This window comes from Mobula hypostoma, chromosome 10 (assembly GCF_963921235.1).
Source record: "Mobula hypostoma chromosome 10, sMobHyp1.1, whole genome shotgun sequence".
Lineage (NCBI taxonomy): Eukaryota > Metazoa > Chordata > Chondrichthyes > Myliobatiformes > Myliobatidae > Mobula > Mobula hypostoma.
Genome location: NC_086106.1, coordinates 41388665 through 41404180, shown reverse-complemented (window position 1 = coordinate 41404180; position 15516 = coordinate 41388665). Strand labels below are relative to the sequence as shown.

Here is a 15516-nt window from a genome sequence, read left to right as displayed (position 1 = left end):
TCGTGGTGTGGTGTAGTGTGTCGTGGTGTGTCGTGGTGTGGTGTAGTGTGTTGTGGTGTGTCGTGGCGTGTTGTTGTGTGTCGTGGTGTGTCGTGGTGTGTCGTGGTGTGGTGTAGTGTGTCGTGGCATGGTGTGGTGTGTCGTGGTGTGTCGTGATGTGTCGTGGCATGGCGTGGCGTGTCGTGGTGTGTCGTGGCATGGTGTCGTGTGTCGTGGTGTGTTGTGGTGTGGTGTAGTGTGTCGTGGTGTGTCGTGGTGTGTCGTGGTGTGGTGTAGTGTGTCGTGGCATGGTGTGGTGTGTCGTGGTGTGTCGTGATGTGTCGTGGCATGGCGTGGCGTGTCGTGGTGTGTCGTGGCATGGTGTAGTGTGTCGTGGTGTGTCGTGGTGTGGTGTAGTGTGTCGTGGTGTGTTGTAGTGTGTCGTGGTATGTTGTAGTGTGTCGTGGTGTGGTGTGGTGTGTCGTGGTGTGTCGTGATGTGTCGTGGCGTGTCGTGGTGTGTCGTGGCATGGCGTGGCGTGTCGTGGTGTGTCGTGGCATGGCGTGGCGTGTCGTGGTGTGTCGTGTCATGGCGTGGCGTGTCGTGGTGTGTCGTGGCATGGCGTGGTGTGTCGTGGTGTAGCTTATTCCATGCTGTAGCTCAATAAATAAATAAACTGCCTTAAAGCATTCAAACATTCTTTTCCTCCACACATTGAGGAAGAGAGTTCCCAAGACTCGCCATCTGAAAGGTCTCCTCATCTCTGTCTTAAATGGAGACCCATTATTGTTAAACGTCCATTAGCAGGAGCTAATGAGTTTCTACAAATCCACTGGGGGGGGGGGGGACGTACTTTGAATTGGAATCAGGTTGGATATCACTTACATGCATTGTGAAAGCTGTTGCTTTGTGGCTGCAGTACTATAAATTACAATAAAAAGTATATATATAAAATTTTAAGTTAAATGCGTAGTGCAAAAAGAGAAGAAAATAGTGAGGTAGTGTTCATGGGTTCTTGTCTATTCAAAATCTGATAGCAGAGGGGAAGACGCTGTTCCTGAAACATTGAGTGTGCGCCTTCAGGCTCCTGTATCTCTTCCCTGATGGTAGTAATGAGAAGAGGGCATGTCCTGGGTGACAGGGGTCCTTTCTGAGGTATTGCCTTCTGAAGGTGTCCTGGATGTTGGGATGTTGGGATGTTGGGGAGGCCTTGCTTCCTGTAACAAGTTTAATGTGTAAGCCAGCACAGTGATGTAATGGGTTAAGCTGCTCCAACATTCTCAATTCAATCCTGACTTTGGGCATTCTCTATGTTGAGTTTTCATGGTCTTTATTTACAGTTAATAACAGGCCCTTCCAGCCCAGCACGTCAGTGCCTCCCAAATATGCTGATACTAACCCATATGCCTCAGAAATGTGGGAAGAAACTGGGGCACCTAGAGGAAACTCGCATGGTCACAGGGAGACCATATAACTTTCCAGAGGGAGAACGCCACAATAACACAGTAGTTAGTGTGATGACATTGCAGTTTGGGGCGTCCAAGTTCGGATCTCAATTCCAGCGTCATCTCTAAGGAGTCTCTTGGTCTTCCACGTGAACTGTGTGGGTTTTCTCCGGGTGCTCTGGTTTCTTCCCACTGACCAAAAATGTGCTGGTTAGTAGGTTAATTGCTGATTGTAAATTGTCCCATGTCTAGGCTGGGGTTGAACGGGAGTTTGCTGGGGAGGGCCTATTCCGCGCTGTCTCTAATTGAATAAACTCATAGGGAGCAGCAGGAATCGAACCAGCATCCCTGACACCATAGTAGCTTTATGCTAACATGCATGGATTTCCCTGGGTGCTACCGTATCCTCCCACATCCTGAAGACCTGCAGATGAATTGGCAGCTGTAAATTGCCCCTAGTGGGAGAATAAAATGAGATTAGTGTGAATGGGCGTTCAGTAGTCAGCATGAACATAGTGGGTCAGAGAGCCTGTATCTCTGATGCTGACTACTCTCAGTGGCCACTTGATTAAGTGCCTCATGTACCAAATAAAGTGGCCACTGAGTGTTTGTTTGCGGTCTGCTGTAGCCCATCTACTTCAAGGTTTGATGTGCTGTGCTTTCAGAGATGCTCTCCTGCACACCACTGTTGTAACACCTGGTTATTCGAGCTACTTCCTGTCAGCTTGAACCTGTCTAGTCATTCTCCTGTGACCTCCTCATTAGCAAGACATTCCTGCCCACTAAATGGATCACCACTGGATGGTTTTTGCACGGTCAATTGATCAGCAGTTTCAAACCACCCCAGTCATTTCAAGGTCAAAGTCATTTGGATCACATGAAGAAATGTGATTCTGATGCTTGAATTAAGCATCTTGACCATGTCTGCGTGCTTTTATGTATTGACTTACCACACATGATTGGCTGATTAGATCTGTGTAATGAGCAGTTGTACGGGTGTACCTAATAAAGTGGCCGCTGACTGTCTATGGCTTGTGAAGGTGACAGAGAAATGCAAGTTTTAATTTTTCTTTAACAGCTTGGTGCCTCGTTTGCAGGAAAATGCATCCTATTAGTCTGACTCTGGCAGCTACAAACCAGACCCCTGCTTGCTTTGCATCGAGGTTAGTGGTGTGTAAAGTGCTCCAGTGACGAGAGGCTGCAGCTTCGAGCTCATGAGATCAGGAGGTGAGGTGTGTCTGTGTCAGGGTGATGACCTGGCTTCCACAGTGCCTGTTGGCTTTAGCACAGAGTCTGTCCCACCAGCTGCCTCTGCAAGCAGCACTGAATACATTGGTGAAAACAACGCAAGCAACAGGCACCACACGTTGTAACCGCAGCATCACCACCTTCATCATATCCCTGCCTCCTCTGCCACTGAAGCACAGAGGCCCAGCAGCCTGCAATTACCGAAACCTTTCAGAGTTTTACAGAGGACAGATTAGCTTTACTTGTCATATGAAAGGACTGAAACAACAGTGAACAGCATCAACGACCTTCACAGTCCAAGGGTGTGCCAGGTCAGTCTGAAAGCATCACCAACCTTCCGATGCAAACATATATCCTGACAACTCACAACTTACAAACACCAACATGAATGCACAATCCCTTACAGACAGACCACCCCCCCCCATGGTCAACAGAATGTACAATCTCTTACAGACAGACCCCCCCCCATGGTCATCAGAATGTACAATCTCTTACAGACAGACCCCCCCCATGGTCATCAGAATGTACAATCTCTTACAGACAGACCCCCCCCATGGTCATCAGAATGTACAATCTCTTACAGACAGACCCCCCCCCCCATGGTCAACAGAATGTACAATCTCTTACAGACAGAACCCCCCCCCCATGGTCATCAGAATGTACAATCCCTTACAGACAGACCACCCCCCCCTCCATGGTCAATGGCTGAATGTACAATCTCTTACAGACAGACCCCCCCCCCCATGGTCAGCAGAATGTACAATCCCTTACAGACAGACCACCCCCCCCCCATGGTCAACAGAATGTACAATCCCTTACAGACAGACCCCCCCCCCCATGGTCAACAGAATGTACAATCCCTTACAGACAGACCTCCCCCCCCCCATGGTCAACAGAATGTACAATCTCTTACAGACAGACCCCCCCCATGGTCATCAGAATGTACAATCTCTTACAGACAGAAACCCCCCCCCCATGGTCAGCAGAATGTACAATCCCTTACAGACAGACCCCCCCCATGGTCATCAGAATGTACAATCTCTTACAGACAGACCCCCCCCATGGTCATCAGAATGTACAATCCCTTACAGACAGACCCCCCCCCCTGGTCAGCAGAATGTACAATCCCTTACAGACAGACCCCCCCCATGGTCAGCAGAATGTACAATCTCTTACAGACAGACCACCCCCCCCTCCATGGTCAATGGCTGAATGTACAATCTCTTACAGACAGACCCCCCCCATGGTCATCAGAATGTACAATCTCTTACAGACAGAACCCACCCCCATGGTCAGCAGAATGTACAATCCCTTACAGACAGACCACCCCCCCCCCATGGTCATCAGAATGTACAATCTCTTACAGACAGACCCCCCCCCATGGTCAGCAGAATGTACAATCTCTTACAGACAGACCCCCCCCATGGTCAGCAGAATGTACAATCTCTTACAGACAGACCCCCCCCCCATGGTCAGCAGAATGTACAATCTCTTACAGACAGACCACCCCCCCCCCATGGTCAGCAGAATGTACAATCTCTTACAGACAGACCCCCCCCCATGGTCATCAGAATGTACAATCTCTTACAGACAGACCACCCCCCCCCCCATGGTCAGCAGAATGTACAATCTCTTACAGACAGACCCCCCCCCATGGTCAGCAGAATGTACAATCTCTTACAGACAGACCCCCCCCCATGGTCATCAGAATGTACAATCTCTTACAGACAGACCACCCCCCCCCCCATGGTCAGCAGAATGTACAATCTCTTACAGACAGACCCCCCCCCCATGGTCATCAGAATGTACAATCTCTTACAGACAGACCACCCCCCCCCCCATGGTCAGCAGAATGTACAATCTCTTACAGACAGACCACCCCCCCCCCCATGGTCAGCAGAATGTACAATCTCTTACAGACAGACCACCCCCCCCCATGGTCAGCAGAATGTACAATCTCTTACAGACAGACCACCCCCCCCCCATGGTCAGCAGAATGTACAGTCTCTTACAGACAGACCACCCCACCCCCCCCATGGTCAGCAGAATGTACAATCTCTTACAGACAGACCACCCCCCCCCATGGTCATCAGAATGTACAATCTCTTACAGACAGACCACCCCCCCCATGGTCATCAGAATGTACAATCTCTTACAGACAGACCCCCCCCATGGTCATCAGAATGTACAATCTCTTACAGACAGACCACCCCCATGGTCATCAGAATGTACAATCTCTTACAGACAGACCCCCCCCCCATGGTCAACAGAATGTACAATCTCTTACAGACAGACACCCCCGCCCATGGTCAGCAGAATGTACAATCTCTTACAGACAGACCCCCCCCATGGTCATCAGAATGTACAATCTCTTACAGACCCCCCCCCCATGGTCAGCAGAATGTACAATCCCTTACAGACAGACCCCCCCATGGTCAGCAGAATGTACAATCTCTTACAGACAGACCCCCCCCCCATGGTCAGCAGAATGTACAATCTCTTACAGACAGAACCCCCCCCCCATGGTCATCAGAATGTACAATCTCTTACAGACAGAACCCCCCCCCATGGTCATCAGAATGTACAATCTCTTACAGACAGAACCCCCCCCCCATGGTCATCAGAATGTACAATCTCTTACAGACAGAACCCCCCCCCCCCCATGGTCATCAGAATGTACAATCTCTTACAGACAGACCCCCCCCATGGTCATCAGAATGTACAATCTCTTACAGACAGAACCCCCCCCCCCCGCCCCATGGTCAGCAGAATGTACAATCTCTTACAGACAGACCCCCCCCCCATGGTCATCAGAATGTACAATCTCTTACAGACAGAACCCCCCCCCCCCATGGTCAGCAGAATGTACAATCTCTTACAGACAGACCCCCCCCCCCATGGTCAGCAGAATGTACAATCTCTTACAGACAGACCCCCCCCATGGTCATCAGAATGTACAATCTCTTACAGACAGAACCCCCCCCCCCATGGTCAGCAGAATGTACAATCTCTTACAGACAGACCCTCCCCCCATGGTCAGCAGAATGTACAATCTTTTACAGACAGACCCCCCCCATGGTCATCAGAATGTACAATCTCTTACAGACAGAACCCCCCCCCCCATGGTCAGCAGAATGTACAATCTCTTACAGACAGAACCCCCCCCCCCATGGTCATCAGAATGTACAATCTCTTACAGACAGAACCCCCCCCCCATGGTCAGCAGAATGTACAATCCCTTACAGACAGAACCCCCCCCCCCCATGGTCAGCAGAATGTACAATCTCTTACAGACAGAACCCCCCCCCCCCATGGTCATCAGAATGTACAATCTCTTACAGACAGAACCCCCCCCCCCCATGGTCAGCAGAATGTACAATCTCTTACAGACAGACCACCCCCATGGTCATCAGAATGTACAATCTCTTACAGACAGAACCCCCCCCCCCGCCCCATGGTCAGCAGAATGTACAATCTCTTACAGACAGACCCCCCCCATGGTCATCAGAATGTACAATCTCTTACAGACAGACCCCCCCCCCAATGGTCATCAGAATGTACAGTCTCTTACAGACAGAACCCCCCCCCATGGTCAGCAGAATGTACAATCTCTTACAGACAGACCACCCCCCCTCCATGGTCAATGGCTGAATGTACAATCTCTTACAGACAGACCCCCCCCAATGGTCATCAGAATGCACAATCTCTTACAGACAGACTCCCCCATGGTCATCAGAATGTACAGTCTCTTACAGACAGAACCCCCCATGGTCATCAGAATGTACAATGGCTGAATGCACAATCTCTTACGGACAGTCCCCCCCACCATGGTCAGCAGAATGTACAATCTCTTACAGACAGACCACCCCCCCCTCCATGGTCAATGGCTGAATGTACAATCTCTTACAGACAGACCCCCCCCCCCATGGTCAGCAGAATGTACAATCTCTTACAGACAGACCACCCCCCCCTCCATGGTCAATGACTGAATGTACAATCTCTTACAGACAGACCCCCCTCCAATGGTCATCAGAATGTACAATGGTTGAATGTACAATCTCTTACGGACAGTCGCCCCCCACCATGGTCAATGGCAGAAGCGGGGGTGTTGGCTGATGTATTTTACAGTGTGTTCAGGATCAGGACGAACATGGGAGAAGAGGGAGGGGTTGGTTGATGTAGCTTACAGAGTGTTTAGGGACAGGGTGGACGAGGGTGGGAGGGTCATCTGGTGGAGTTTACAGAGAGTTTATAGACAGGGTGGACGAGGGTGGGAGGGAATCGTCTGGTGGAGTTTAGAACATGGAACATAGAATAGTACAGCACAGTACAGGCCATTCGGCCCACAAAGTTGTGCCGACCCTTCAACCCTGCCTCCCATATAACCCCCCACCTTAAATTCCTCCATATACCTGTCTAGCAGACTCTTAAATTTCACGAGTGTATCTGCCTCCACCACTGACTCAGGCAGTGCATTCCATGCACCAACCACTCTCTGAGTAAAAAATCTTCCTTTCATATCCCCTTTAAACTTCCCACCCCTTACCTTAAAGCCATGTCCTATTGTATTTAGCAGTGGTGCCCTGGGGAAAAGGCGCTGGCTGTCCACTCTATCTATTCCTCTTAATATCTTGTATACCTCTATCATAGAACATAGAACATAGAATAGTACAGCACAGTACAGGCCCTTTGGCCCACATTGTTGTGCCAACCCTCAAACCTTGTCTCCCATATACCCCCCCCACCTTAAATTCCTCCATATACCTGTCTATACCATATCATGTCTCCTCTCATCCTCCTTCTCTCCAAAGAGTAAAGCCCTAGCTCCCTTAATCTCTAATCATAATGCATACTGTCTAAACCAGGCAGCATCCTGGTAAATCTCCTCTGTACCCTTTCCATTGCTTCCACATCCTTCCTAAAGTGAGGTGACCAGAACTGGACATGCTGCCTGGCCTGCTGCGTTCACCAGCAACTTTGATGTGTGTTGACAGTACTCCAAGTGTGGCCTAACCAGAGTTTTATAGAGCTTCATCATATCTTAAACTCTATCCCTTGACTTATGAAAGCTAACACCCCATAAGCTTTCTTAACTACCACACTTACCCGTGAGGCAACTTTCAGGGATCTGTGGACATGTACCCCCAGATCCCTCTGCTCCTCCACACTTCCAAGTATCCTGCCATTTACTTTGTACTCTGCCTTGGAGTTTGTCCTTCCAAAGTGTACCACCTCACACTTCTCCGGGTTGAACTCCACCTGCCACTTCTCAGCCCACTTTTGCATCTTATCAATATCTCTCTGCAATCTGAAACAATCCTCTACACTATCTACAACACCACCAACTTTTGTGTCGTCTGCAAACTTGCCAATCCACCCTTCTACCTACCCCCACATCCAGGCCATTAATAAAAATTATGAAAAGTAGAGGTCCCAGAACCGATCCTTGTGGGACACTACTAGTCACAACCCTCTAATCCGAGTGTACTCCCTCCACCACGACCCTCTGCTTTCTGCAGGCAAGCCAACTCTGAATCCACCTGGCCAAACTTCCCTGGATCCCATGCCTTCTGACTTTCTGAATAAGCCTACCGTGTGGAACCTTGTCAAATGCCTTACTAAAATCCATGTAGATCACATCCACTGCATTACCCTCATCTATATGCCTGGTTACCTTCTCAAATAACTCTATCAGGCTTGTTGGACACGATCTGCCCTTCACAAAGCCATGCTGACTGTCCCTGATCAGACCATGATTCTCTAAATGCCCACAGATCCTATCTCTAAGAATCTTTTCCAACAGCTTTCCCACCACAGACGTAAGGGTCACTGGTCTATAATTACCCGGACTATCCCTACTACCTTTTTTGAACAAGGGGACAACATTTGCCTCCCTCTAATCCTCCGGTACCATTCCCATGGACAACGAGGACATAAAGGTCCTAGCCAGAGGATCTGCAATCTCTTCCCTCGCCTTGTGGAGCAGCCTGGGGAATATTCTGTCAGGCCTCAGGGACTTATCCGTCCTAATGTATTTTAACAACTCCAACACCTCCTCTCCCTTAATATCAACATGCTCCAGAACATCAACCTCACTCATATTGTCCTCATCGTCATCAAGTTCCCTCTCATTGGTGAATACAAAAGAGAAGTATTCATTGAGGACCTCACTCACTTCCACAGCCTCCAGTCACACCCTCCCACCTTTATCTCTAATCGGTCCTACCTTCACTCCTGTCATCCCTTTTTTCGTCACATAATTGAAGAATGCCTTGGGATTTTCCTTTACCCTACTCACCAAGGTCTTCTCATGCTCCCTTCTTGCTCTCCTCAGTCCCTTCTTAATCTCCTTTCTTGCTATCCTATATCCCGTCTGATCCTTGCTTCCTAATCCTCATGTATGCTGCCTTCTTCCACCTGACTAGATTTTCCACCTTACTTGTCACCCATGATTCCTTCACCCTACCATTCTTTATCTTCCTCACTGGGACAAATTTCTCCCTAACATCCTGCAAGAGATCCCTAAACATCGACCACATGTCCATAGTACATTTCCCTGCAAAAACTGCATCCCAATTCACACCCACAAGTTCTAGCCTTATAGCCTCATAATCTGCCCTTCCCCAATTAAAAATTTTCCTGTCCTCTCTGATTCTATCCTTTTCCATGATAATGTTAAAGGCCAGGGAGCAGTGGTCACTGTCCCCCAGATGCTCACCCACTGAGAGATCAGTGACCTGACCCGGTTCGTTACCTAATACTAGATCTAGTACGGCATTCCCCCTAGTCGACCTGTCAACATACTGTGACAGGAATCCATCCTGGACACACTTAACAAACTCTGCCCCATCTAAATCATTGGAACTAATCAGGTGCCAATCAATATTAGGGAAGTTAAAGTCACCCATAATAACAACCCTGTTATTTTTGCACCTTTCCAAAATCTGCCTCCCAATCTGCTTCTCGGTATCTCTGCTGCTACCAGGGGGCCTATAGAATACTCCCAATAGTGTAACTGCTCCCTTCCTGTTCCTGACTTCCAGCCATACTGACTCAAAAGAGGATCCTGCTACATTACCCACCATTTCTGTAGCTGTAATAGTATCCCTGACCAGTAATGCCACACCTCCTCCCCTTTTCCCCCTCTCTGTCCCTTTTAAAGCACTGAAATCCAGGAATATTGAGAATCCATTCCTGCCCTGGTGCCAGCCGAGTCTCTGTAATGACCACTACATCATAATTCCATGTATGTAACCAAGCTCTCAGTTCATCACCTTTGTTCCTGATGCTTCTTGCATTGAAGTACATGCACTTTAGCCCTTCTACCTGCTACCTTTACACCCTTTATTCTGCTTCTCTTTCCTCAAAGCCTCTTTATATGTTAGATCTGGCTTTACTCCATGCACTATACTTGCAGTTCTCGCATGACCTTTATCCTCCTCCATCTCATTATCTGCTCTAACACTCTGGTTCCCCTCCCCCTGCAAATCTAGTTTAAACACCCTGGAGTTTACGGAGTGTTTAGGGACAGGGTAGACGAGGGTCGGTGGGGGGGGGGGTTCATCTTATATAGTTTACAGAGTGTTTAGAGACAGGGTGGACGAAGGTGGAGGGGGGGTCATCTTATGAAGTTTAAAGAGTGTTTAGGGACAGGGCGGACAAGGGTGGAGGGGGGTCGTCTGGTGGAGTTTGCAGTGTGCTTAGGGACAGGATGTGAATTAGAAGCGGAAAGGAAGTGTGTTAGGGCGGGGGAGGGGACTAGTGTATTTAATATTTGAGTAATAGTGTAAATATATTGTTTGATTATGAATTTGTGTTTGTTTACAGCAATTGTGACAGTTTATATGCAAAAAGTACACAATTGGCATAACGTGATTACATCACCATATTGTATTTGAACGCCTCACTAAAAAGAAAAATTCAATAGACAAGTTTTGCTGTTTTTCTTTTGATTAGTGTCTGGAGTTACAAAACATAACAGTGGTGACAGCGAAGTTTTAAAACGAAAGCCAGAGGCAGCTGCCTACCTGTTGAAGTGCTGCACATTTATTTTTTGGGAAGAGGTGTAAGAAGTTTGAGATAAAAATATGCTGCATGTGTTTATTTGGAACAGGAGAAGACAGGTAAGTTAAAAACAGGCAGAAAATAGATGGCATTCACGGGTTTATAAACAATGATAACCATAATAAATTCTTTAAAAAGCAGAAATAGCTATCTACATTGGAAGGATCGACATATTCAATTGCACAACAGATAACCGGGTGATGTATACTGAATAAATGGGGCAGTACTTTAAAGCAAATGGAATAGCTGATAAGAAACAAGTGCCAGTGTTGCTGAGGATAACAGGTGGAAGAGCATACAGTTGGCTTAGAGGTTTTACATGCTCCAACCAAACTAGCTGAAATTAACTTTGTTGATATTGTGAATGTAATGCAGGGACATGTAAAACCAAAATCATTGTTGAATGCAGAGCACTTTAGATTTCATGAGTGGAATCAAAAAGAAGGGAACTCCATTTCAGCTTACATGGCTGAATTGAAGAGATTGCCTCAGCATTGTCAGTTCATAGTCATAGTCATAGTCATACTTTATTGATCCCGGGGGAAATTGGTTTTTGTTACAGTTGCACCATAAATAATTAAATAGTAATAAAACCATAAATAGTTAAATAGTAATATGTAAATTATACCAGGAAATAAGTCCAGGACCAGCCTATTGGCTCAGGGTGTCTGACCCTTCAAGGGAGGAGTTGTAAAGTTTGATGGCCACAGGCAGGAATGACTTCCTATGACACTCTGTGTTGCATCTCGGTGGAATGAGTCTCTGGCTGAATGTACTCCTGTGCCCAACCAGTACATTATGTAGTGGATGGAAGACATTGTCCAAGATGGCATGCAACTTGGACAGCATTCTCCTTTCAGACACCACTGTCAGAGAGTCAGTGATGGGCTTAATTTTGCACTGAGAAATAGTTGAGTTGGTGGAATATTACAAGAAAGCATTCAAAAACATCTCCTAACTGAAGAACAATTCACATTTAAAAGAGCAGTTTAAGTAGCTGTATCAATGGAAACAGCAGCCAGGGGAGCAATTGATTTGCAGTTAGGAATGAACGTGAACGTGAACAAAATTGCAATGTCTAAAGAGAAACCTGCCTGGCTGAACAAATTGTGTTACTGTTGTGGCAGAGTCTCACATACACAAGACCAAGGCAGGTTTAAAGGTGAAACATCGTAGCAAATGCAACAAAGGAGGACACATATAAATAGTATGTCAGGCAGACAAAAATAAATGGAATGCGCAGGGAAGAGCTAAAGATAAAAAGTCAAGTTGCAGTTTTAAAAAGCATGAATCTCCATGCTATTGATGAAAAATCTGAAAATGATGAGAGTGACTCAGGACTGAGGGTATGCCCAGTCGAATAGATCTCACTGTTGAATTGAATTGATTTTATTTATTACATTCTTCACATATATGAGGAGTAAAAATCCTTATGTTACGTCTCCGTCCAAATGTGCAAAGCGCAATTTATAGTAATTTGTAATAAATAGTATGTACAACAGGACAGTCACTATAGCATAGAAATACAATTGTATCAGCTGAGTTAATCAGTCTGATGGCCTGGTGGAAGACGCTGTCTTGGCGCCTGTTGCCTGCTGGTCCTGGCTTTTATGCTGCGGTACCGTTTCCTGGATGGTAGCAGCTGGAACAGTTTGTGGTTGGGGTGACTCGGGTCCCCAATGATCCTACAGGCCCTTTTTTATGCACCTGTCTCTGTAAATGTTCTGAATAGTGGGAAGTTCACAACTACAGATGCACTGGGCTGTCTGCAGCACTCTCTGCAGAGTCAGCAATCGTTTAAGAGGATAGGTTGGTAATTGACATCAGAATCAGATACGTTTATTATGACTGATATATGTTATTTATTTAGAGATGCAGCATGGAACAGACACTTCTGGCCCTTTGAGCTGCACCATCTGGCAGCCCACTGGTTTAACCCTCGCCTAATCACAGGATAGTTTATAACGACCATTTAAACATCTTGGGACTGTGGGAGGAAGCCGGAGCACGTGGAAGAAACCCACACACATGGGAAACCCACAAACTTGCTTACACTGCTCGCCAGAATTGAACTCCAAACTTCAAACTCGAGCTGCGATAGTGTCAAGCTGACCGCTACACCACCATGACTTTGCAACAGCAGTACAGTGCAATACAGAACAACTTACTAGATTAAATACGAAACATAAAGACTGTAGAGCGAAAAGAGAGCTAAATAGTGAGGTGGTGTTCACGGGTTCACAGACCGTTCAGAAATCCGATAATGGAGGGGAAGAAGCTGTTCCTAAAATGTTGAATGTAAGTCGTCAGGCTTCTGTACCTCCTCCCTGATGGTAGGAGGGAGAGGTCAGGGCATGTTCTGGATGGTAATGATGGATGCCTTCTTCTTGAGGCCTTTTGAAGACGTCCTGAGTGGTGGAGATGCTAGTGCCCAGGACGAAACTAGCTGAGTTTCCAATCCTGTGCATTGGCCTTCTTGTATCAGACAGGGATACAACCTGTCAGAATGCACACCGTACATCTGTAGAAATTTTAGAGTCTTTGCTGACATACCAAATTTCTTCAAACTTTTAATGAAATATAGCTGCTGGCATGCTTCCTTTGTAATTGCATCAATATAGAGTGATAGAGTTATAGAATATGTTGGGTCCAGGATAGATCTTCAGAAAAGTTGACATCCAGGAAGTCGAAACTGCTGATCCTCAATGAGGACTGGTTTATGTTCCCTCACGCCCTTCTCCAAGTCCACAATCATTTCCTTTGACTTAATTGACGTTGAGTGCAAGGTGGTTGTTGCAGCACCACTTCACCAGCGATCTGTCTCACTCCTGTAACCTTTTTGTCATCAACTGAGATTCTGCCAACAACACTTGTATCATCAGCACATTTATAGATGGCACTTGAGCTGTGCGCAGCCACATCGAGAGAGCAGAATATCACAACCGTGTCGAGGGGTCTCGGCCTGAGACTATTCTCTCCCATAGATGCTGCCTGACCGGCTCAATTCCTCTTGCATTTTGCGTGTTCGCTGTCCATGCGATGCTGCCCCTGCTGTCCAGCTGACTGGGACTGTCAGCGCCCAAGCTTCACATTAGATGAGTTCCAACACTCTCTTACCTTGGCAGCCATCTCTTTTATGTTTTGTAACTCCAGAAACTAATCAAAAGAAAAATACGGCAGCCCAGGGGAACTTATCTACTTAGGTTTACTTTTTATGAGCACTCAAATATTACATGGTGGCCTACACACACACACACACACACACACACACACACACACACACACACACACACACACACACACACACACACACACACACACACACACACTCACACACACACACACACACACACACACACACACACACACACACACACACACACACACACACACACACACACACACTCACTCACACCCCCACTGGTTTAACCCTCGCCTAATCACAGGATAGTTTATAACGACCATTTAAACTACTCACACTCACACACACACACACGCACACACACACACACATACACACACACACACACACACACACACACACACACACACACGCACACACACACACGGACACACACACACATTCACTCACACCCCCACTGGTTTAACCCTTGCCTAATCACAGGATAGTTTATAACGACCATTTAAACTACTCTGGACACCTTTCCTCTTTAACTCTGCTCTCCTCAACAGATTGATGTGTCGTCTCCAGGTGACACAAGAGGAAATCTCCACTAACTCTCTGTAAAACCAGTTCTGTCCCCAGTCTCCTCACAGAGCCCTGGAGATTTTCATTTCAGTTCCCTTTGAACATCACAGCTGAACCTGCTTCACCCAGCAGGCCCGAACCACTCAATCCAGGAAAACCTTTCTCCCAGCCTCTCTTTTCATTCATTACCACAAACACAAATTTAAGAGGCTATAACTGGTAACATTAAAGAACAGGCAGGAACGTGCATGCTGTAGTGTAATCAGATATGAGGTGCCCAGGACTATTCGTAAGGACTTGTGTAAATTCAGCATTGATGATGTCAAGAGTAAGCACACAGGACAGGTCTCCCCGATGACAACACCTCCGTGCAGGCAGAGCACCTGTGGGAGGCACTCAACAATAATGCCAACAAGCCATGTCAACGCAGTAAGTCAAACCAGTTCTGCACCCGGCTGCAGCAGAAGATGAAGAGGCAGCCGCTAACCACGTGACAGCTTCTCTCTCTCCCTGTCCAAGGGCTCTTGTCCCTGCATGTCTGGCTCCACTGAAACTTGGTTCTCCCAGTGTTGGAACTGCTAAACCCTGTCTACTTATTGATTGGGATGTAAAAGGTATTCATTTAATGAGGAGCCAAAAAACTTAACCTGGTGTCCAACCCAAGGTTCAGAATCTGAATCTGGTTTAATATCATAGGCATATGTTGTGAAATTTGTTGTTCTGCAGCAGCATTGCAATGCATAATAAAAATTTTAAAAACCTATAGATTACAGTAATTACTATATATATATATATATATATATATATATAAATTAAACAAGTAAAGCAAAAAGAGATGGAAAGTAGTGAGGTAGTGTTCATGGGTTCATTGTCCATTCAGAAATCTCACTGTGGAGGGGAAGAAGTTTCTGAAATTTTGAGTGCATGTCTTCAGATGCCTGTACCTCCTCCCTGATGGTAGCAATGTGAAGATGGCATAAGACCATAAGATATAGGAGCAGAAGTAGGCCATTTGGCCCATTGCATCTACTCCAGCATTTCATCATGTCTGATCCAATTTTCCCCAGCCCC

At 46.8% G+C, this 15516-nt stretch overlaps 1 protein-coding gene across 1 annotated transcript in view; it reads left to right on the top strand.

Moving 5' to 3' along the window:
• Positions 1-14434, top strand: part of LOC134352522 (calpain-8-like) — a 197783-nt gene extending 183349 nt beyond the window's left edge. The window contains exon 20 of the mRNA XM_063059788.1: positions 14430-14434. Coding sequence (XP_062915858.1) covers positions 14430-14434 — 5 coding nt within the window. The remainder of the gene's footprint in view (positions 1-14429) is intronic.
• The last annotated feature ends 1082 nt before the right edge of the window (positions 14435-15516 follow it).